At 41.1% G+C, this 22063-nt stretch overlaps 2 protein-coding genes across 4 annotated transcripts in view; both read right to left on the reverse strand.

Annotated features, from left to right (window-relative positions):
* Positions 1 to 345, reverse strand: part of LOC122776862 (tensin-2-like) — a 6387-nt gene extending 6042 nt beyond the window's left edge. The window contains exon 1 of the mRNA XM_044037614.1: positions 336 to 345. Coding sequence (XP_043893549.1) covers positions 336 to 345 — 10 coding nt within the window. The remainder of the gene's footprint in view (positions 1 to 335) is intronic.
* mybpha (myosin binding protein Ha) lies at positions 212 to 21227 on the reverse strand. Of its 3 annotated transcripts, none has more exons than XM_044037397.1 (12): positions 20978 to 21227; positions 19602 to 19655; positions 17500 to 17655; positions 16783 to 16950; positions 12233 to 12321; positions 11943 to 12138; positions 10391 to 10530; positions 10147 to 10306; positions 8167 to 8303; positions 3346 to 3532; positions 2165 to 2208; positions 212 to 378 (listed from the first exon to the last, which is right to left on the reverse strand). In XM_044037397.1, exons 1-11 carry the CDS (start codon positions 21213 to 21215, stop codon positions 2174 to 2176), a joined length of 1560 nt encoding a protein of 519 aa, XP_043893332.1. In that variant the 5' UTR covers positions 21216 to 21227; the 3' UTR covers positions 212 to 378; positions 2165 to 2173. The 3 variants fall into 3 exon arrangements, with proteins under 3 accessions (XP_043893332.1, XP_043893331.1, XP_043893333.1); XM_044037396.1 differs by having other exon boundaries at positions 19602 to 19658; XM_044037398.1 differs by lacking the exon at positions 19602 to 19655 and having other exon boundaries at positions 214 to 378.
* Between the last annotated feature and the right edge of the window lie 836 nt (positions 21228 to 22063).

Consider the following 22063-nt stretch of genomic DNA (forward strand, 5'->3'; position numbering starts at 1 on the left):
TGGGGTTTGGTGTGGGACAGTGAGTGGTTTAACAAACTTGGGATAAACTGGGATATCTTAACAATATGTTGGACACTTTATCTTTTCCAACAGGAAATATTCAAGTTTCTGAACCACTCACACACACCGACACCAAATTACTTGGAGAAAACCAGTGATTTTAGCTCATGGGGACACAGGAGCTGCTGGTCACTGCTGCCTCGTGTGGTCACTTTGGGTCACTGAGTTAAACCTTAACAAAGGATATTTAAAGCCGAACTGTAAAAATAAGACATTTGTTCTTAAGATATCTTAGACTTAATCTGAGGTGGATTTCCACACACATGTGAACGTACCTTCAAACATAAGACCTGGACTTCTGCTGGTCCATTAAAGGCACTGAGGGAAAGTTAAACAGGGTCAGGATGTGTACATAATCACTTCAGGGACAACGTGTGTGTGTGTGTGTGTGTGAGCGAGAGAGAGATATGCGGCGTATTTTCCAGTGAGCATTAATTGCACTGGTATTCTCCCTCGTCCTCACAGTAATCCTCTCCGCCTGTTGACTCATGGTAATGAAGAGTTTCAAGCAACGGTCAAATCATCTGGAGACGTTTTGAAGCTACAGAGCTGACACATCACCACTTAACACACACACACACACACACACACATGCTGTACAGATACACACAAACGCCCGCTGGCAAATAAGCCAAATATCCTTAAATCTATTTACATTTTCTTGTTTTAAGATAAAGAATCTGCAAATTAGGTCAGCTAATTGTGCTTGACTGCAAAACTTAAAACTACTTTGTAAATAGGCAGCCACTTAAAAGAAAAAAAACTGGCCCAAAACTGGACATAAGTGGCAAATATTTGAAGAAATACAAAGTATATCTTCAAAATGTAATGTGAAATCTAAAAAAGGTTCACTTAGAATGAGTCTCTATACCGCAGAATTTCTCATATTTACTGAATTTTACTTCTGCACTGCAAAAAGAAAGTAAAACAAATCTAGTTTCTGTGAAATTGTTAAAAAAAAATGGACTAAAAAATAATCTTGGTAATCAAATTTTGTAGGAGAAAAATAATACAATTTTAAGAAAAAAATCAAACATTTGTCTTAATCAGATATTATAGCGCACTTTAATCTTTAATTACGAGTAAAATTCACTGTCACATATTGGTGTGTGTCTGCAAATATGAAAATACTAAGGTTCGAGCTTAAAGTAATGGAAGACTCATTTTAAGTGAACATTTCTTACATGGCAGAATTTCTTTGCTTATGTTAAGTACAACTTTGGTAAATTTCAGCCAGTTTTTCCTCGTTTTATGTCTGAAAGTTGCAAAATTTACGAGCTCGTTTGAAGATTTCTAGCCAAGCTAAATTTGCTCACCCCACTGGCAGATTCGTTGACTTTAAAGACAGAAAATTATAATCAATGTAAGAATATTTGGCTCATTTCTAATGGGGCTGTCAATTAGTAAAATAAGATTATTTTTCCACAATTATTTCTCTGCTCTCGTTGTGGCTGCGTTGGAAATGTGATCACAGCTGTAAATACAGGCGTGAACGCGTCCGTACACGACGAGGACACGGTCAGGCCAGGGCGGGAGACGTGACCTCAGTGACCCCCGTCCACAGAGAAGTGTGAACACCCGTGACCCTGACCTCACTGAAGGTCAACTCTGTAACCAAGACCGGTCTTCCTCAAACGTACACAAACAAAAACCTCATTAAATAAAATATACACTTACATAAGTCCACAATATCTTAAGAATATATTTGTGACACTTTATCTCACCGGAGGTTATAAAGCACTCACTCTCCCACACCAAAACCCATTGAGAAAATCAGTGATTTTAGCTCATGGTCTACTGCTGCCTCGTGTGGTCACTTTGTGTCACTGAGGTAAATTTAAAATGAAGAATTTAAGAGGCTGAATTTACAAAATAAGACATTTGAACTTAGTGATGGAGGCAGCAGTGGATCAACAACTGGTGTGGGAGAGTGAGTGGTTGGAAAAGTCTAACTGTCAGACATGAAGATAATTATTCAGATATAAAAGCTAATGTAGATTTTATCACATTAATCAAAGGTCATTTTTCTGAGGAAATTAAAATATAAAGTGAAACGACAAATGAGGAACTCTTGAATATCTGATTCTCTCTGTTTGTTCCTTACCTCATTCGTTTATTTGCTCTTCTCTGCCTCTGGATGAATCACCTCTGTTGAAAGACAAAGACAAATTCAATTCAGCTACAGTAAACAAAGCTTCCTTTTCTATTTGACTCTAAAGTAGCGCCGTTATTTACAAAATACAAGTAATAGTAGAGATTGAGAACATTAACATCTCAGGAAAATTTTTTACAGACTGAATGAAGTGAAAAGTTAGGCTCAGATTATCCTAGATTTATGGATGTAAACATGGACGCAAATGTATCTCGGGCTAGCCACTGTTAGCCATCGTTAGCCACTGTTAGCACAGTCAATAACAAAGCTACACACAGTATTTTGCACACACACAGACAACGTAGCCACATGTTCAACTGAAAACTATTGTTCAATGTTTTTGTGTAAGAAATAAAACTATTAACTACAGTGGTAGCAGTGTACACAACGAGTGGCAGCCATTTTAAAATCCTACGCCAGGGTCGGGAAGGTTTCTCTGAGTTTCTGAGTTGGAAAATTGAACTGAGGAGAAAGTTACTTTCTTAAAGTTTGGCCAGTTTCGTCTATTTTTTGGCCTTGTTTTCAGGAACAGTACAGTCTGAATGTGGCTGCATTTACAAGCTAGTTTTAAGGATTCTAGCCAAGCAATATTTATTAAGCTCATTGGTCAAGAGGTACACTCCTCAACTCAGATTTCCAACTCAAAAAGTTGTAGCGATCTCACCAACCCCGGCATAGGATTTTGAGTCGGTGAGGTTGCTCCCACATTTTGAGATGGAAATCTGAGTCTTTAAAGTTAAAGAGTGAAGATGAGTAAATCTGACTCATTGGGGCTTTACCTTATTAAATTCCGACTTCCGACTACAACTAGAATGCACCCGTACAAACTGTACAAAGCAGAGGAGTCGCCCCCTTGTGGACATCCAAGAGAATACCAGTTTAGGACAGTTCTGACTTCAATCTCTGGACTGGGAAACTATTACTATTTTCATAATACAATCTAATTGTGGCCGTTGGTGGCAGCAGACAGTGAGCGGGTTTACTGCCACCTGCTGATCTGGAGAGGTACTACACCGAATATGCGTATGTTTGCAACTGCAGGAAGTTTTTTAAGTCTCATTTCTATCGATGTTTGTTTCCTGATGTTAACTTAAAGATATCCCGTTGTTAGTTTTTCAGGACGTGATACGTACTCTTGACCTCCAGCTTGCAGGAGACCACTGCCTCCCCCTGGTCATTCTTGGCTCTGCAGGTGTACACGCCGCCGTCAAAGCTGCTGGGCTTCCTGATCTCCAGCGAGCAGACGCCCTGGGTTGAGATCTGTCGGTACTTTGGGTCGTTACCGATGATCATCTGGTTTTTCATCCACTCGATCTTTGGCTGGAAGGAGACGGAGGACGAGGAAAAGGAAACGGTATCGTTAAGAAACAGTTGAAAATCCCAAATCTCACTGCAACACAGGAGTTGTTGATCCACTGCTGCTTCCTTCACTGAGTTCAAATGTCTTATTTTGTAAATTCGGCATTTTAAATTCTTTAAAAAAAAATTAACCTCAGTGGCACAAAGTGACCACACGAGGCAGCAGTACCTGTGTCCACGGCAGCTAAAATCACTGATTTGTTTTATGGAGTTTGGTGCGGGAGAGCTGTTAAGTTACTTAAAGAGACGAGCAGCAGTGACACACAGTCAGTTGGAGATTTTGTTTTCCAGCAGCAGCAGCAGAGTATAAAAAAACAGCTCAGTGGGGGCTTAATGAAGATGGAGAGGACGTAATGGACACTTGACAGTGTTTGTCCAGCTGAGTGTAACCCGAGCTCCTCTGTACAGTTTAATTTAACTCCTAATTTGAACCCCTCGTCTGTGTTAAAGAGATATTTCAGGACGCACAGAGTCAGAGCGTTAAAATTAAAAAGATGTAGCTCATGACAGGCGGTGATATACTGTCCATATAATTACAGCTCAGGGGGCGTCATTTTTGGCCTGATGTGAAGCCACCGAGTCTGGCAACACATGAGTCATAAACTCATTTAGATTTGATATTTGTAAAGAATCAGTTTCCAGAGAGAGAAAAGTCATTTGTCACAGGAGCTGCTGGTCTACTGCTGCCTGAAGGTTTTCAAACCCCGAATTTTACAAAATAAGACATTTGAAATTAGTGATGGAGGCCGCAGTGGATCAACAACTCCTGTGTGCTGTGATGTTAAATCACTGATTTTCTCTATGGGGTTTGGTGAGGGATAATTTACAGAGTGACACAAACGTCCGTCTTCTCCTGTCTATGACATTTTATGAATACGTTCACGTCTTTATCTCACTGTTAGACAGACTTTTCCAACAGGAAAGTGAAGTTTGTAAACCACTCACTCTCCCACACCAAACCCCATAGAGAAAATCAATGATTTTAGCTCACTGGGACACAGGGGCTGCTGGTCTACTTCAGCCTTGTGTGGTCAGTTTGTGCCACTATGGTGAATATGAATGAATGATTTCGAACCGCAAATTCATAAAATAAGACATTTGAACTTAGTGATGGAGGCAGCAGTGGATCAACAACTCCTGTGTGCTGTGAGGTTAAAATCACTGATTTTCTCTATGGGGTTTGGTGTGGGAGAGTGAGCGGTTCACAAACTTCACTTTCCTGTTGGAAACAGTGAGATAAAGACGTGAACTGTGCCTTTACGCGTGTAGTAAAAATACACCAGCTTGTCAGAAACAGTTTGACTGAGTCGTGCAGGACAGCAGTGACGTGGAGTCGAAGTCATTCATCAGCGAACACCTCCTCACTGACACAGTGAAGAATATTCGGACAGAATTAACGCTCCGAGTCACCTTCTCAGAATAGAGGAAATGGCTATTTTAAAAACCCGGTTAAGCACAAGTCCATGTGTGTAACTGGGCTGATCTGAAACGCGTCACCAGAAAGTGAAACCGGATCAGGATCAGCAAAATCAGCCTGAACCGCGAAGCTGTCACACCGTGAGGAAATGTTCGTGCAGGGAGAGTGAGACTGAAACCCTGAGCTCAAGACCAGGTTTCATGTTTCTGACTTCAGTTTGTGTCCAGCACAGATGGACAGAGCTGAGGACAGAGCTGAGGACACGGCGTCAGAGGAGACGCTGTGAGACCAACCCTCCACCAGAGGGAAGCAGAGATGCAGGTGATGACTTTTCCTGGTTTTAAAGGCTGCTGTGCTGATAATCATCATATTTATTACATTGAATACCTTTCTTACATACATATAAATATTATATATTGATTAAAAAATAGATGGAATTGTTGGAATTTTACTTTAAAAGGGTCACGTAATAACACTTATTTAGTTTTAAGTCTATTTATTTGTGTTATAGCAGAATTTGATCATATTTATAGTCGATTTCATTGTTTCTAGCACACGTAACTAACCTTCATTTAACATTAAAAAGCCAAAGAAATATGGGAATTGAATGAAGATTGGAGAAACATGTGGAGAAGATGGGGAGAACATGAGAACATGAAGCGAACATGTGGAGAACATGAGGAGAATGTGAGGAGAAGATGTGGAGGACACAAGAACATGAAAAGAACACATGGAGAACATGAAGAGAAGATGTGGAGAAACATGAGGAGAACATGAAGAGAAGATGTGGAGAACATGTGGAGAACATGAGAAGAGATGTGGAGAGAACATGAAGACATGTAGAGAACATGAGGAGAAGATGTGGAGGACACAGACATGAGAGAACATGTAGAGAACATGAGGAGAGATGTGGGACACAAGAACATGAAAGAACACGTGGAGAACATGAGCAGAAGATGTGGAGAACATGAAAAGAACATGTGGAGAACATGAAGAGAATGTGAGGAGAAGATGTGGAGAACACAAGAACATGAAGAGAACATGTGGAGAACATGAGGGAGAATGTGGGAGAAGATGTGGAGAACATGAGGACATGAAAAGAACATGTGGAGAAGATGTGGAGAACATGAGGGAGAATGTGAGGAGAAAATGTGGAGGACACAAGAACATGAAAAGAACACATGGAGAACATGAGGAGAAGATGTGGAGAACATGAGAACATGAAAAGAACATGTGGAGAACATGAAGAGAAGATGTGGAGAAGATGTGGAGAACGTGAGGGAGAAGATGTGGAGGAGAACATGTGGAGAACATGAAAGAACATGGAGAACATGTGGGGAGAAGATGTGGAGAACATGAGGACATGAAAAGAACATGAGGAGAAGATGTGGAGAACATGAGGACAATGTGAGGAGAAGCTGTGGAGAACACGATAACATGAAAAGAACATGTGGAGAAGATGTGGAGAACACGAGAACGTGAGGAGAAGATGTGGAGAACACATCACACTTTGTTCTACCAAAGATCGAAAGTATAATAAACTAGATTTGAGGATTGTAGAGGAAATATGGACATAATGGAAATGATGATGCAGCGTCTACGACAACAGGAAGCTCGGTTTAAAGAAATATGGTTAAATGGACAATATTTAAGACAAAGAACAGCGACAAAGAGAACAGGAAAGTTAGAAGAAGACAGGAACATGGACGGGTTTCTTGGAATCGAACTCCCACTTCTTCAACTCATATTAAATATAAATGATTTGATGTCTTTAGAACGTGGTGATTCCAGCGTCTCTGTCTCGGAGGACGTCCGTCCCTGCAGCAGAGAGGCATATTTGAGCGATAAGTCGTCCTGTGATAAAGAAGCTGCCAGAGCAGCAGCACATGTAAGATAAGAGGTTACATTTTACTGTCCTGTGGTGATATTTTTACCAGCTGCTTTCACACTGAAGCTCTGTTATCAGTGTGACTGACTTTACACACACACGACGGGACAGAGGACGACACAGATACAAGACGTGAGACACAAGAGGACGGATTACAGTCTGTGTTTAGCTTTTTATCTTACGGCACTTTTCTGTTCTAGCTCGACTCAAACAAACCAGTGACTTGTACAACAATTTGCTTTGCTAAATGTTGGAGATTAACGTTCATGTTTTCAGAGATTTTGAAGTCTTTTTAACTTTGATCTACAGTTGTGTTGTACAGCACTTTGATTCTTGTGTCGGACGTCGCGCTCATGACTCTTCAGGACGACACTCTCTGACCCATCAGTGGGATTTAGAATTATAAATAGAATTTGGAACTTTAAGTAGATTTTGGATATAAGACTATAAGTCGTCTTAACTGTCTTCTGTTTGATTTGTCTTGACTTGTGTCCACTGTCCGTCCACTGCCGTCTGACCTTGGAGACACGGCGAGGACGGCGAGGATGCATAATTAAATGCATTTCCACTTAAGCCGCCTACGTCAGCCAGACAACTGTAAAGATATGTTTACCCAGAGCAGCAGGGAGAGGCACTGACACTTCACACTCACATACCAGCGCTCGCCCTGCCCTGTGTCTTGAGAGCGGTGAAAAATTAAGACCTCCTTTGAAACAGAATATGTCGCACACTCAAATGGTTTATCCAGACTCTCCCATTAGAATTCAGAACACAACAGATGTCTAACGAGGGAAATGGAAATACCTCTATGAACAAACAGCGAGACTGACTCTTCAGTTTCTTCATACAATCAAAAAGATTTGTCCCTTTTCTTCCCATTTTACCACACATTACAATAAATACCAGTTTTGCTGCTTTGTAAACCACCCACTTACTACAGTACCAAATCCCATAGAGGAAATCAGTGATTTTAGCTCATGGGGACACAGGAGCTGCTCGTCCACTGCTGCCTCGTGTGGTCACCTTGTGTCACTGAGGTAAATCTGAACGAAGGTTTTCAAACTCCAAAGTCACAAAATATCACATTTGAACTTAGTGATGGAGGCAGCAGTGGATCAACAACTCCTGTGTGCTGTGACGTAAAATCGTCGATTTTCTGGGATTTGGTGTGGGAGAGTGAGCGGTTTACAAACTTCAGTTTCCTGTTGTAAAAGTCTGTCGAACAGATGAAGATGTGAACATGTTATATCGCAGCTTTGTCATGAGTCAGTGAGTGAGTGAGTGTCTGACCTTGGGGCATCCACGGACAGCACACAGCAGCTTGGTGGTGTATCCCACTGTGGCGGCGTGGTTGCTCAGGGGCGTGGTGAACTTCGGGGCCTCGGCGAAGTCGTGGTCCACGTACTGAGGAGGTTTATAGACGATACCTGTGAACACATGAGGCAAAGGGTCACGATGGTGACTACACAAAAACCTGGACTATGAATCGCATTATCCAGATATGTTAGTCCAACTAAGACTAACATATCTGGTTGTTGTTGTTGTTGTTGTTATTGTTCTTCGTTGTTAGCTGTATGCACTTTCAAGGTGAAGTCAAGTAAATCTCGTTGTACAACTTGTATAATGACAATAAAGGCATTCTATTCTAGTCCGATTTTAATCCGTCATACCTGGATAATGTGATTCATAGTCTGATTACTCCTGCATGTATACACTTAGTCGGACTGGAGTTGGACTTGGCGCTCTGTCCTCCCCGGTCTTTGACACACATAGAGAGAGATACAGCGCCACCTACGGAGGCGGAGTCACACATACAAGGCCAATATTTTTTTTCAAGTTCATGTTGTCCGGTTGTCTGTCTTAGTCGTACTACGGCCTCAACTCGGTTAAACTGTGCATGTAAACATAGTGTTTCAGTTGAGAAGTTAGCAAAACAACAGATTTGCCTGGGAATTTCACACTTACTTGCGTCTTTGCACAAAAAAGAAAAGTTAAAATAAAAAGTACAACTGTGTGTCTTTCGCTGTGCATACACATTGTTCTATGCAGCCACAGTGACCTTGACCTTTGACCTCCAGAGTTCCACTTTGAGTCCAAGTGAACATTTATAACAAATGTGAGGAAATTCTCTCAAGGCGTTACTCAGATATCGTGTTCTCAGGAATGACACGTGCGTACGTACATACGTGTCATGTACAGACACACAGACATATAAACAGCAAATGATGTGTCGTGAAACAAATATACACACACACACACTTGCTCTAACAGCTGTGTGAATGTTGTCGGAGCTTCTTTTATTTCACTGGTTGCTGGACGTGAGCCGAGATAGAGAGAGCTGCTGCTGCTGCTGCTGCTCGTTTAGGATTAAAGCAGAGCCGAGGCTTCCACTCTGTAAACACACACACACACACACACACACTCTCACAGACACACACACTGCCGTCATTAAAGCGGACACTTGTAGTGCCGCACTGCCTCTTAAGCCCTTACTCATTCAAACAATTCGTCCTCCGCTCACTTAAAGGGGATAATTCAAGTGTGAGGCATTGACATGTGTTCTGTGCTGTGAGCGCCCCCTGCTGCTGAGAAACAGCCTGAGGGTCAGTCTGAGTGAAAATGTGGCTAAAAAAACTGATTTTAGTCATAGCTTAAGTAAATGTTTATTACTTTATCTCACACCAAAGTCCATAGAGAAAATCAGTGATTTTAGCTCTCGGGGGGAGGAGCTGATGGTCTACTGCTGCCTCGTGTGGTCACCTTTTGTCACTACGATACGTCTGAATGAAATATTTCAAAAGCCGAAATCACAAAATGAATCATTTGAATTTAGTGATGGAGGCAGCAGTGGATTAACATTAAGTGTGCTGTGATGTTAAAATCATGAATTTGGTGTGGGAGAATCAGTGGTTTACAAACTCCAGTTTCCTGTTGGAAAGTCTGAATAACAGTGAGATAAAGATATTAACATATTCTTAAGATATCTTAGACTTTGTTGACATAAAAGTTATAAAGTTTTAGGAATTTGTTAAATTGCTAAAATTAGTTTTTCCTTGTCTTCAATCCCGAATCTGTTCCGTATTCACCTGCACTTCACAAAACCTGAACTCCTCTAATGCATATGTATTTAAAGATAAACAGGCAGGTGTAGAGAGTGAGAGTCTTTTGTTAAGTGGCTGAAAGAAACCTCTGTATCTCAGCTTGGTTCTCACAGCAGGGGGCGCTCATACTACCTGAACTACACAGTGAGTGGGTGGGACAGGAGGTCACCTGTCTTCGGGACGGTGGCCACCTTTTTGGTGACGGCAGCCGTCTGACTCCGCCCCACTTGGTTCTCGGCGAACACCCTGAATACGTACGAGTTTCCCATGACGAGGTCGGTGACGGTGACACTGAGTCTGTGGAAATGCTCCAGCACCGTGAACCAGTCCTGCAGGACGAGGATAAAACGCAGTGTCAGACACTTTCCAGAGGTCCTGTCTTTGGTGCATCTGCACTTGGACGTTGACCTTACCCCGGTTTTCTTGTCTGCCTTCTGAACGGTGTAGCCGGTGATGTCTGAGTTGCCGTTGTCCTTTGGAGGAGTCCATTCCAGGGAAGCGTTGAAGCCCCAGGCATCGACCAGCTTCACACTGGCAGGAGGACCAGGCAGCTCTGAGGAGAAACACCACTGTTAACCATAAACAAGGCTTTTCCATTACACAGTCCGAGCACTTCTCAGGTCAACTCGACTAGTACCCGGTACCTGGTGTTGTTATTGGTACCTGTTCTGGCAAGGTTCCAATTTCTGCTGTCCGCAGACCTCGATGCAAAGTGTCTATGCTATGATGACCCTGCCCACGTTAAATTTTCTGTTAAATCTGTTGCTAAGATAAAAAAATGCATCAGCTTCTGATGTCATATCAAAAGTTTAAAAAGCAATATGAGGCCTAAAGTGGAGCCTTGGGGAACACCACAATTCTTTTGTAACTTTTAGATTCAAGATTTTTGATGAAGCCTACAAATAAATTATGTTGGTACAATAAGATAAGAACCAGTTAAACCTGCATTAGCTCCAGGTGTCTTATCTTAAGTTCAGAAAGGTATGGGGCCTAACGCAGAGCCTTGTGGAACACCTTGCTGACTTTACTCCAAGCTTTTGCCTCATTTTTTTCTTTCTTTTTTTTAAAACAATCTCAGTAGATAAAGCTTCTAGTCTTGTGAACCGAGTCTGGCTGGACGCCAGACAAAGATGTGACGTGATGTCATGGACGTGATATGATTTGGTTTTTCCATCGTTATGTGAGGTGAAGCAGAGTTGTAATTTTTCAACACAAACAAATGGAGAAAATGACGCAATGAAGCAAAAATGCGGCCAATGTTTTGCGATGCCTGGCCCAGCCAATGTCTACTTGCTTTTGTGCACTGACTATTTTGTATCATATCTGCTTATTTTCCACATGGAACCCGCATTTTGGGAGCCCCAGAATGCTATTTTTGTGTGTATTTGGCCAGACCAGGTAGACCAACTTCCTCACAGACTTTATTCCAAGCTTTTTCCTTTTTTAAAGGGTCTCTGTAGATAAAACGTCAGTTGGAGAATTTCAACACTGATTGTTTTTTGTGTCAAAGTTGAAATTTTAAAAATGTGTTGTTTTTGGAAAACTGTACTCGGCGTGAAAAAATCTCAAAATGTTACCCTTGCATTGTCATGTACACAATCAATACACGACTTTGTGCCACCTTTATGCACATGCTCCATGTTATACATGCGTTACAGCACCACATACAGGCCTGGCACATGTACTACAGGCTTCAGAGGCTTTAGAGGTTCCGTGTGTGTGAAGACATTTACTGAAACAACTCTGTGTTTATGGGAAAGAACAAAACAGAACAAGAAAGACGTGTCCTTCTTACTGTGTTAGATCAAACAGGCAACAGTGTGAAATCCTTGTTGTTCAAGGTGTGAACAAATCAACAAGTGGTGTGTGCACACGCACAAGCAGAACATTAACACATGTCACGCACCTGTTTCCATGCTCATGTTTGTCCGGCGTGTGAAGAAAAGAAAAGGACACGCGACTCACCCACAATCTGCAGCACGAGCGTGGCTTTGTCTTCAAAGCTGTCCACTTTGACGGTCATCTCGTAATTGCCGGAGTCCTCCCTCTCAGCCGAGCGGATGAACATGATGCTGTCGCGGTCGCTGTTCCTGATGTTGACCCTCTTCATGTCCAGAGGCTGACCGTTCTTCAGCCACGACACCACGGGTTTGGGTTTCCCCTGAGAGGGAATTAAAAAAAAGAAAAGTAACAGTGCTTGTAGTGAGTCGTGATCATGAAATCTTCAGGATTAAACGTCTTTTGCGGCGACTTACGAGAAATGGAATGACCACGTTGACCTGCTCTCCGACCTGTCGGATGTAGCGAGAGCGGAGAATGCGTGGCATGCGGATCTTGGGACGATCTGGAACACAAAAACTCAAGTCAGTCATGTTCACGACTGACCTTGTCAGTCGATTGGGCAATAACTGATTATGGTTAAGGTTCAAGATTTGGCTTTGTTTAGTTTGTCCAAATGAATGGAAGTCAACACAGACTCCTTAAAAGGATGGCTGTGTGTGTGGTAAAGTACAGTATCTGGGTAGAGAGATGCAAAGGAGGAAGAAGCCTCCTCCTCCTCCTGAAATAACTCTTGATGACGCGATGCTGACACGCGTTCCATCGCCTCTCGATAAACGAAGAAGCAGCCAGAAAGCTTTGTCACTCACCGTCCGACAAACTGATCTGAAAACTGCTGCGCGCTGCACTTCACACACGAATTAAATCACACAGATGATTCATCAGATGATGATCTGTCCTGGATTTCTTTCTCTTTTTTTCCTTTGCTGGGCGCTGTCGTTCAGGCCCGGGTGCTAAGTGTCAGCAACAGCATCCCTTGCGTGTTTCTGCAGGAGCAGCAAATCTCTGTGGGCTTAGAGGACACATAAAACCAGCAAGCTGCTGCCCTCCATCACCTCTCCCACCCTGCTGTCCACTCATCTCTGTCCTCACTGAGGTCTGACGTGTCCGTGGTTCCCCTCCGGGGCTACAGTGGATCCTTAAAAAGTCTTAAAAAGTCCAGTGTTTCACATTTAGCAGGGTTCAGCTACAGACGTCACATGAGTTTGCTCACACCGCCGCCATGTTGGCAGGAAAAATCACCGGTGGTGGTTTTAAACTGTAAGAGTTCCTTCCACAGTTGGCAAGTGCAAAAGAGTATTTTATTGGTTGTATTGGGCCTTTAAGGGTATTTCAACAGGTGAAAGGACTGGCTGAGGTATAATATGCCAATTAACCTCATGAACGAAACACAGGGATTTTTAGCCAGAAGAAAAACCTTTGGGTCACGAGGTCGGAGCTGCACTCACTTTTTGGCAAGTGGAACTGTACATTTTATAGGTTGTACTGGCCCTTTAAGTGCATTCCATGAGTGATTTTGAGGCATAAAAGTGCTTTTCACCAGCCCAAGTGGAGGTTAGCGTGGTCTGTAAGTGCACTGAAGTTAGCATCCGGATTCACAGCTTTGCAAGTCAGCAGTTAAGGGGAAACTTAAGAGAAACTTAACTTACAACCTTCATCTATTTTTTGTGGATATATAAACCCTCACTGTATTTCTGATTAATAAGAGCTTTTTGTCAAAGTCAGGGGCACAATCATAAAGTTAAGTTTCCCCTTAACTGCTGACCAGGGAAGCTGTGAATTTGGATGCTAACTTCAGCGCCATCACAGAATCCAACCGTCATTAGCGCAAAAATTTTGAAGAATGAGGGATAATAACGTCCGCTCCAGCTGATCCATACTCATGAAAAGCACCAGGGGGCAGTGTGAGGATCATCTGTCACGTTCTGTGATAATGTTTTCCTGCCAACATGGCGGCATCAACGAACGAGCTCTTTATGGAGCATTTTGAACTTGGTATGATGGGAATCACAAAGCAAACACAAAGCTGGGGAACACCAGGTGTTTATTTCCAAGTTCTGTTCTACTCTCGTCTTCATCGTGACTCCACCCCCTAAAAAAGCCACATTAGAAATTCCTTCCTTACCCTGTTTTTCTTTGTTTATTGTGAAATTGGTGTTAAATCGTATTCCAATCAACATTTATTAAAAGTCTTACAAAGAATTTAATTCGCATAAAGGTCCATTATGAACACATTAGTGACATCTAGTGGTGAGACTGCAGATTGCAGCAGACAGAGGATTCCTCCTGGTGCTTTTATACTATTCTAGCACAACTCACATCTGCTTTTTTAGTGATAGAGCAGGTACCAGGAACTGACGACGTTCACAGATACTGAAATGTGACGTCGACACTGTGCGAGTAAAGTCGCGTCGAGTTGTGCTAGAAGTGTATAATGGAAAAGCATGAATGTTACACACTGGGCTTTTTAAAGTGACAGGAAACACCTTTCCTTCACTCTTCTGGTTTCCTGCCCGCAAAGTCTCGTCCTCTCTCCTGATATTTGTCACTATTACGCCGATGCTCACTCTCTTTGAGATCCAGCTTGTTTCCCATTAAGATCAGGTCTGGTTCTCCGTTTGGCTCAGACTCTAATCCCCCACTAATCATTACACCTCCCAGCAATGTGCAGCAGGCACGATGGCATCCAGCAGCAAAGCAACCGACCTGCAATCTCTCTTTGTCTCAGGGTATAACGTGTCTTTGTCTCAGGGTATAACGTGTCTTTGTCTCAGGGTATAACGTGTCTTTGTCTAACGTGTCTTTGTCTCAGGGCATAACGTTCTTTGTCTCAGGGTAATGTCTCAGGGTATAACATGTCTTTGTCTCAGGGTATAACGTGTCTTTATCTCAGGGTATAACTTGTCTCAGGGTATAACATGTCTTTGTCTCTCATGTCTTTATCTCAGGGTATAACATGTCTTTATCTCAGGGTATAACGTGTCTTTGTCTCAGGGTATAACATGTCTTTGTCAGGGTAATGTCTCAGGGTATAATGTGTCTTTGTCTCAGGGTATTGTTTTGTCTCAGGGTAATGTCTCAGGGTATAACGTGTCTTTGTCTCAGGGTAATGTCTCAGGGTATAGCGTGTCTTTTGTCTCAGGGTATAACGTGTCTTTGTCTCAGGGTAATGTCTCAGGGTATAATGTGTCTTTGTCTCAGGGTAATGTCTCAGGGTATATGTCTTTGTCTCAGGGTATACTTTGTCTCAGGGTATCTTTGTCTCAGGGTATAACAAGTCTTTGTCTCAGGGTATAAAGAGTCTTTGTCTCAGGATAATGTCTCAGGGTATAATGTGTCTTGTCTCAGGGTATAACGTGTCTTTGTCTCAGGATAATGTCTCAGGGTATAACGTGTCTTTGTCTCAGGGTATAATGTGTCTTTGTCTCAGGGTATAAGCTTAAAGGAAGCTGTAATATCTTATACCATACATACGGGCGCAAAAATATAAGCATAATCAAACAGTGGTGTGGTCTACAGGAAAATGCCGTAATGTACCCACTACCAAAAAGGGCCCACAATTTCTGTAAAACTAATTAAAAATGCATATTTATACGTCAACGTCCAGCCAATTTGTTTTAGGCAGAACATTAGAACTTGTACTAAATTTGTTTTTGCCAATAAAGTGGAATTTTCATTTAGAAAATGAATTTAATACATTAAAATAACGATGAAATTAAATAAATTCATCCTGTGTTGCTGTTTTGTAGGTAATTGTGCAGGTAACAGTTTTTACAAACTCCAGTTAAAGAAAAAAATTTGACATCAAAGTTTGACAAAAAGAAGAGATGCATTAAAAATGTTCACAAATATTAATTATGAACTCTTCATAAGATTTTTAAGAGCTGGAAGAGTTTTTTTGTTTTTGTTTTTTAAAAACAACAACCCAATAATTAATAAATTACATTTTCTTAGAATTTTTCAAGGTCTGAACTTTTTTGGTTTTGACCAGTTTTCAATTTTCTGCAAATAAATCCCATAAATGACAACATTTCTATTTAGGTTTAATCATTTGGTTTATAGAATAAAATGAAAATGATAATTATATTCAAACACATACCTATAAATACCAAAAATGTATACATTTTTTTAAATTTCTTAATCTAGTTTTTTTATGTTAATGTTGTTGAATAGATAAAATGTAACCCATTTACTGTCTCCTTTTCTTCTCTCGCCGTGTCATTGAGAATCTAACGTGCTAACAACAAACTTCTATTCCTCTCATAAAAGTAAAAAATAGCAGCAGCCGCGGCGCGAGTGCGTGACCTTCTCCCTCACGAATATAAACTTCAGTAAAAGTTGAAGATGTGTGTACACACAAGTGAAAGCAGCATCGGAAGCTGACGACAGAGCTCGTCGACACCTGACGGGATTTATGAGACGTCCATTGGAGACGTTCATCTGAGACATTATTACCACCTCTGCCTCCCTGGTTGCAACACAAGTATTTTAAGGATAGGTCATAAGTTACAAATGTGAGCGAACGCCCGTTAAAGAGGTCGGAGACAGACGATATCAGATGTTTCCACCATTTTCAGTCCAACCACATTAAATCTGAATAATATTTATTTAATAATACTGTGTATTGCTGCAAAGGAAAAACTGAGTGTGAACAAACTTTCATTAGCTGCTTCTCAAATCACTCTGTAAAACTCTCCCACACCAAGAAAATCAGTGATTTCAACATCACAGCTCACAGGACTCATCAGTGAGTTGTAATGTGTTATTTACACACAGATACACACAAAAATGCAGCATTAATGGGCTCTTTAAAAACACAACACAAAGGTCAGTTTCCTGTTATTCCTGCGTTTCCATGTGTCCAGGCTGGTCACTCAGTGTCGGTACCTCTCACACAACCACGCCTCAAAAAGACCCTAAACCCTCACTTCAAGGACACATCGATAGAGATTTATCTGCGACTCACCCCCAATCTCATGGATTATCACAGGCTCGGCCAGGACGCCAGGTTCACTGCGAGCTGCACGGTTAACTGCGAACACGCGGGCGTGCATCAGGTCGCCGGTCGTCAGGTTCTTGATGCAGTAGTGGTTCCCTTGCGTCGGATACTCGTTAGCGACAATCCAGTCTGACGCTGCAAAGAAAACACAATGGATGTCGGTGTTAATGTGTAGCTTTTAGTACTCGTGCTCGGGCCCTAATATTAGAGTCACCTTATCTCTCGCTCCACCTTAATCTCAGTTCACTACACCAGTGTGTGAAGTACATGTGAGGGAGAGGAGGACGATGAGAGAATAAACCATCCTCTGACTTTTGTTCGACCGACTGTATTTAAACGTTAGTGGCGATATTGGTGTAAAAAAGTTTGAGAACCACTGGTGTAAACCTTCCCCGCATGGGACCCCTTAACGTTAAGTGGTTTATCACCTGTCGACACAAGTTTACAAACAACCTGCCCATAAGAAGAACCTCTTGGCCACGGCGGTGAAACCTCAGACGGTCCAACGCCGTCATCTGAGCAAACGTGCGCTTCTAAAAGCAGCGTCAGGAGATACGGTGACAGGCGTCGGAATGTTGCCACGCCGAATACGGCCTGGGTGCATCGATGTGACCTCTGACACTGAGGACAGGTGCAGCCTGTACACACACACACACACACACACACACACACATAAAGACTCACTTCCATCCTTGCGGTACTCGATGGTGTATCCCTCAAGGCCGGTGGCTCCGATTGTCGCCGGCATGTCCCACTTGATGGTGAAGCTGGAGTTGTTCACGTCGTCCAAAGACACGTCCAGAGGAGCGCTGCTGGGAGCTGGAGGACGGTCAGATGAGCCTGAGTGCAAACACTTTCGCTCGTTAATGGCCTCAACAAACGGTGAACAGTCAACCGCAGCATTGACTAAATAATGAATAGTTTTAATTGAACGGGTATATACAGACCCCTTTCAGACCCCTTTAAATTAAGAATACAATCCCAACAGTGAAAGATGGTGGTGGCAGCGTCATGCTATGGGGGTGTTTTTCAGCTGCAGGGACAGGACGACTGGTTGCAATTGAAGAAAAGATGAATGCGGCCAAGTACAGAGATATCCTGGAAGAAAACCTCTTCCAGAGTGCTCAGGACCTCAGAAGGTTTACCTTCATACAAGACAATGACCCTAAGCACACAGCTAAAATAGCGAAGGCGTGGCTTCAGAACAACTCTGTGACCATTCTTGACTGGCCCAGCCAGATCCCTGACCTAAAGCCAATTGAGCATCTCTGGAGAGACCTGAAAATGTCTGTCCACCAACGTTCACCATCCAACCTGACAGAACTGGAGAGGATCTGCAAGGAAGAATGGTAGAGGATCCCCAGATCCAGGTGTGAAAAACTTGTTGCATCATTCCCAAGAAGACTCCTGGCTGTACTAGCTCAAAAGGGTGCTTCTACTCAATACTGAGCAAAGGGTCTGAATACTATAAATACATTTCTACATTTCTGTTTTTTTTCTGTCAAGATGTGGTGCTGAGTGTACATTAATGAGAAATAAAATGAACTCTTTTGATTTTAGAAAATGGCTGCAATGAAACAAAGAGTGAAAAATTTAAAGGGGTCTGAATACTTTCCATACCCACTGTAGCTTTCCTTGTTTTATTAAACTTTTAAATCGTCTAATCTGTACAGTTAATCCAAGTGAACATGTGTGGCAAATTTAATCCAACCCCCCAAAGGCATTCCTAAGACAATCCATCCACAAGACAAACAAAGTGTTTGTGAGGTCACAGAAACCTTTTACCATCAAATTCTAATGAGGTCACTCTTGAGTCCAAGTGAACATGTTCTTACCTTGACCTCAACCTTTTATCAAATCTATTCATTTTGTTTTTCTGTCCAAATGAACGTTGGTGCCAAATTTGAAGGAATTCCCTCTTGAAATGTTTGTTGTGTTTACAAGATCAAACCTGTCTTGTGGTCACAGTGGCCTTCGACCTATGAGCACTGAATTCTGCTCAGTTAATCCTTGAATTCAAGCGAAGGTTTTAACCAGATCTGAAAGGATTGTCTCGAGATATTCCTGAGATAAAGTCTTCATAAGACAAAGATGGGATTGTAGGGTCACAGTGACCTTTGAATTAACCCTAACCCTTGAATCCAAGTGAACATTTGTGTCAGATTATACTCAAGTTTCTTAAGTAATAATAATAATAATAATCAGAAATACATCAGGTTACCTTGACCTCGATCTTTGATGTCCGACTACCAAAAAAGTTCTGTTCATCCTTCAGTACAATACGACATTTGTGCCAAATTTGAAGAAATTGTCTCTTGAAATAGAGAAGATAGAGCCCGTCTTGTGGTCACAGTGGCCTTTGACCTTTGGGCACAAAATTCCACTCAGGAAATCCTTAGAATTGAATTTTCTTCTTAATATATCACCTTCCTAAAAACACAAGGTTACCACCTTTGACTTGGGGCTACCAAAATCTATTCAGTTTCTTTTAATCCAAGTGAACGTTTGGGCCAAATTTGAGAAGATTCTCTGTTGTTGTTCTCAGATGTTGTGAGAACATTATTTGGTGTTCATGTCTATATTTTGTAAATTTGATTATAAAGAAAAATGACCACATGACATGAAAATTGTTGATAGTTGTTGTCATGAACTGAAAATATCATTTATTTTCATTATCCTCTGTGTTTTAGTTACATTCTATTACTTTTAAACTGGGCGCAGTAGGTGGCGCCCATGTCACCTGAGCAGACTGATCAAGCAAAAGCAGAGCAGAAATGTTGCGTTACCTGCAGCAGGGGGCGGTGTTGGCGCTTTGGGCAGCTCCTCAGCTACAACAGCGTCTGCTGGAGCAGCGAGCATTAAAGACGCAGGAGGTTTTTCATAAAAACAATCACCAGCAACGAGGACATGGTATCTTTTCCAAAAAAAAACGTAACTTTTATGATAGAAAATATAATATTCATTGTCAGATTACAAAAGTGTTGATGAGGTTTACAGTGGAAAAGACAGCAGCACGATTAACCCTCACACAACCTTATGAAATTGGCTGTGTTGATGCATACCGCATGAAATAATGTAAAGGTTTGTATTTTTTGATATTTTAAAATTTCAACTTTGACACATTTATGATAAACTGCGTAAAACAAATAGTTACACTCTGCACCTTAAGGACAAAAATATCCCCATTAAAACCCATTATAAACACTTATTTTTCTCATTAGAACTGAAATTACAATTTATTATGTTGGGTCAAATTTTGTTTAAGTTTTTTTTTTTGTTAAAGGTTGCATGACAGTTAAAGTTCAGTCGTCCTCATAGCCGGGGAAAAGCATGATGGGTAATTGTCAGTGTTTGCTGCTGCTGTTGTTGTGTGGTAGTTTGTGTGTTTACCAGCTTCAGCAGCAGCAGCAGCAGTTGTTAAAACACCACAAACAGAAGCAAGTTAGCAAGTTAAAGCAGCGGTTTTCAGCAGCTTCTGTTTCCATTGACAAGAACAGGTGAATTTACTGTACGAGCTGAAAACAATCAACTCGTCTTCTGTTCACACTGTTCAGACTTTACCACTGACGTCTGTTCAACAGGGTCCTTTATTGTCAAATTCAGTTCAAAAATTTTGTTTTCAAATTCAAAGTTTGTTGATTATTTTACAGAGAAAAGAATCAAACACGTTTCTATGACAACACATGACAAACGTTAACCTTCACATGAGAATATAAATTTAAATCAGCAGGTTTGAGTTCACAGTGAACACGAGGAAACAGGAGTGGACTAAAGACAGAGAAACTCATTGCTAATGTTAAAATGAAAAAAAGGCCTTAAAATGTTTTTGCTTGAACTGTGAAAGTTCCTAAACTAAATAAATGTGTCATGTTGACAGAATGTCCCTTTAACTTGACTTAAAACCAACTTAAAATGTATTGGTTAAAAAACAAATATTTTATTAATTTAAAAGGAAACAAACAAATGTTTTACAAACTTTAAATTAAGTTAGTTTGATTATTTACCTTAATGTTTAAGCCTGACAATTGTTTTCATTCAATAAAAACACAAACAAAGGTTATTAATCAAACTTTATCCAAATGTCTCTGCTCCTGAATCAGAAAATGCTTTATTGATTCTAATTTGTTATGAGATGATAATTCATAAATGGATGTTACTGCACCTGGAGCTGGAGCTGGAGCTGCAGGAGCAGGAGCAGCTGGTGTTTCAGCTACAGCTTCAGCTGATGCTGGAGCTTCTACAGGCGGAGGAACATCTTCTACAGGAGCAGGTTCAGGCTCAGGAACCTTCTCAGGGACGGTCTCAGGAGAAGTGGCCTCAGGAGAAGCGGCCTCAGGAGAAGCCTTCCCCGCGGCCTTCTTGGCCGGGGACTTCTTGATGGGCGCAGGTTTTCCTGGCATGACTCTGACCACACTGTGACAGAAGAGTCCAGGAGCCTGTGAGCAGGCATTTATATAGGCTGTGAGAGGCTCCACCCACTCACTCAGTCACTGTGAAGCTCCTCCCACTTCACTATCTTCATCATCATCTCTGTCACAAAAAGTGACCTAACAAACAATTGATCTATTTTTTTAACTGAATAATCTTTAATATAATTTAAATTATAACTAATTAGGACAATTTTTATAATAATAATACAACTCGATTAAACAATAAAAAAATATATATATATAGTATGTATATATGGTACAATATGACATGTAATTTTTTATCATTTACTATATCCCTTTACCTCCTGTAACACTTTCTAATCTCATATATTTCTTATATGCTCAGAATTTGTAATAGATACAATGTTTTATACCTTTATATTGACATGCATTTCAGCTATAAATCAAACTTTGATTTTAAAATGTGTTTTATTATAAAAATGTTTTGGCCTTTAATGAATCGAAAGAAATCCCTTTAAGGTATTTAACAAAACAAACACTATTAAAGAGACAATATCACAAATGTGTGTCACCTTATACATAGGTAAATATGTGTGTATGCAGTATATTAAATAAAATATGTTGTATATATATAAAGTAGGACTAAATTATCTTTTCTTTATCATTTTATCATATTTTCTTCTTATTTAATACTTTTAATTTATTTTTTACACAAGAATGTGTATCTCTTTCCTCTATTTTTGTTTTTTAATTAACTTAAACTTAAATACTAATTATAAAATCACACCGACATTACATTGTGTCACAGATGACACCATGTCTTTATAAAAGCTTCCCCATGACGTTGGCGCCCCCCA

This window comes from Solea senegalensis, linkage group LG11 (assembly GCF_019176455.1).
Source record: "Solea senegalensis isolate Sse05_10M linkage group LG11, IFAPA_SoseM_1, whole genome shotgun sequence".
NCBI lineage: Eukaryota > Metazoa > Chordata > Actinopteri > Pleuronectiformes > Soleidae > Solea > Solea senegalensis.

Bases quoted from the DNA above. Each gene is read 5' to 3' on its own strand.
- mybpha (XM_044037396.1), bottom strand. From the start codon at position 21,215: ATGCCAGGAAAACCTGCGCCCATCAAGAAGTCCCCGGCCAAGAAGGCC. The intron at 17,656-19,601 runs GTAACGCAACAT...GTTTGCACTCAG, and splicing joins AACACCGCCCCCTGCTGCAG to GCTCATCTGACCGTCCTCCA. The intron at 12,139-12,232 runs GTAAGTCGCCGC...ATTCCCTCTCAG, and splicing joins ACGTGGTCATTCCATTTCTC to GGGAAACCCAAACCCGTGGT.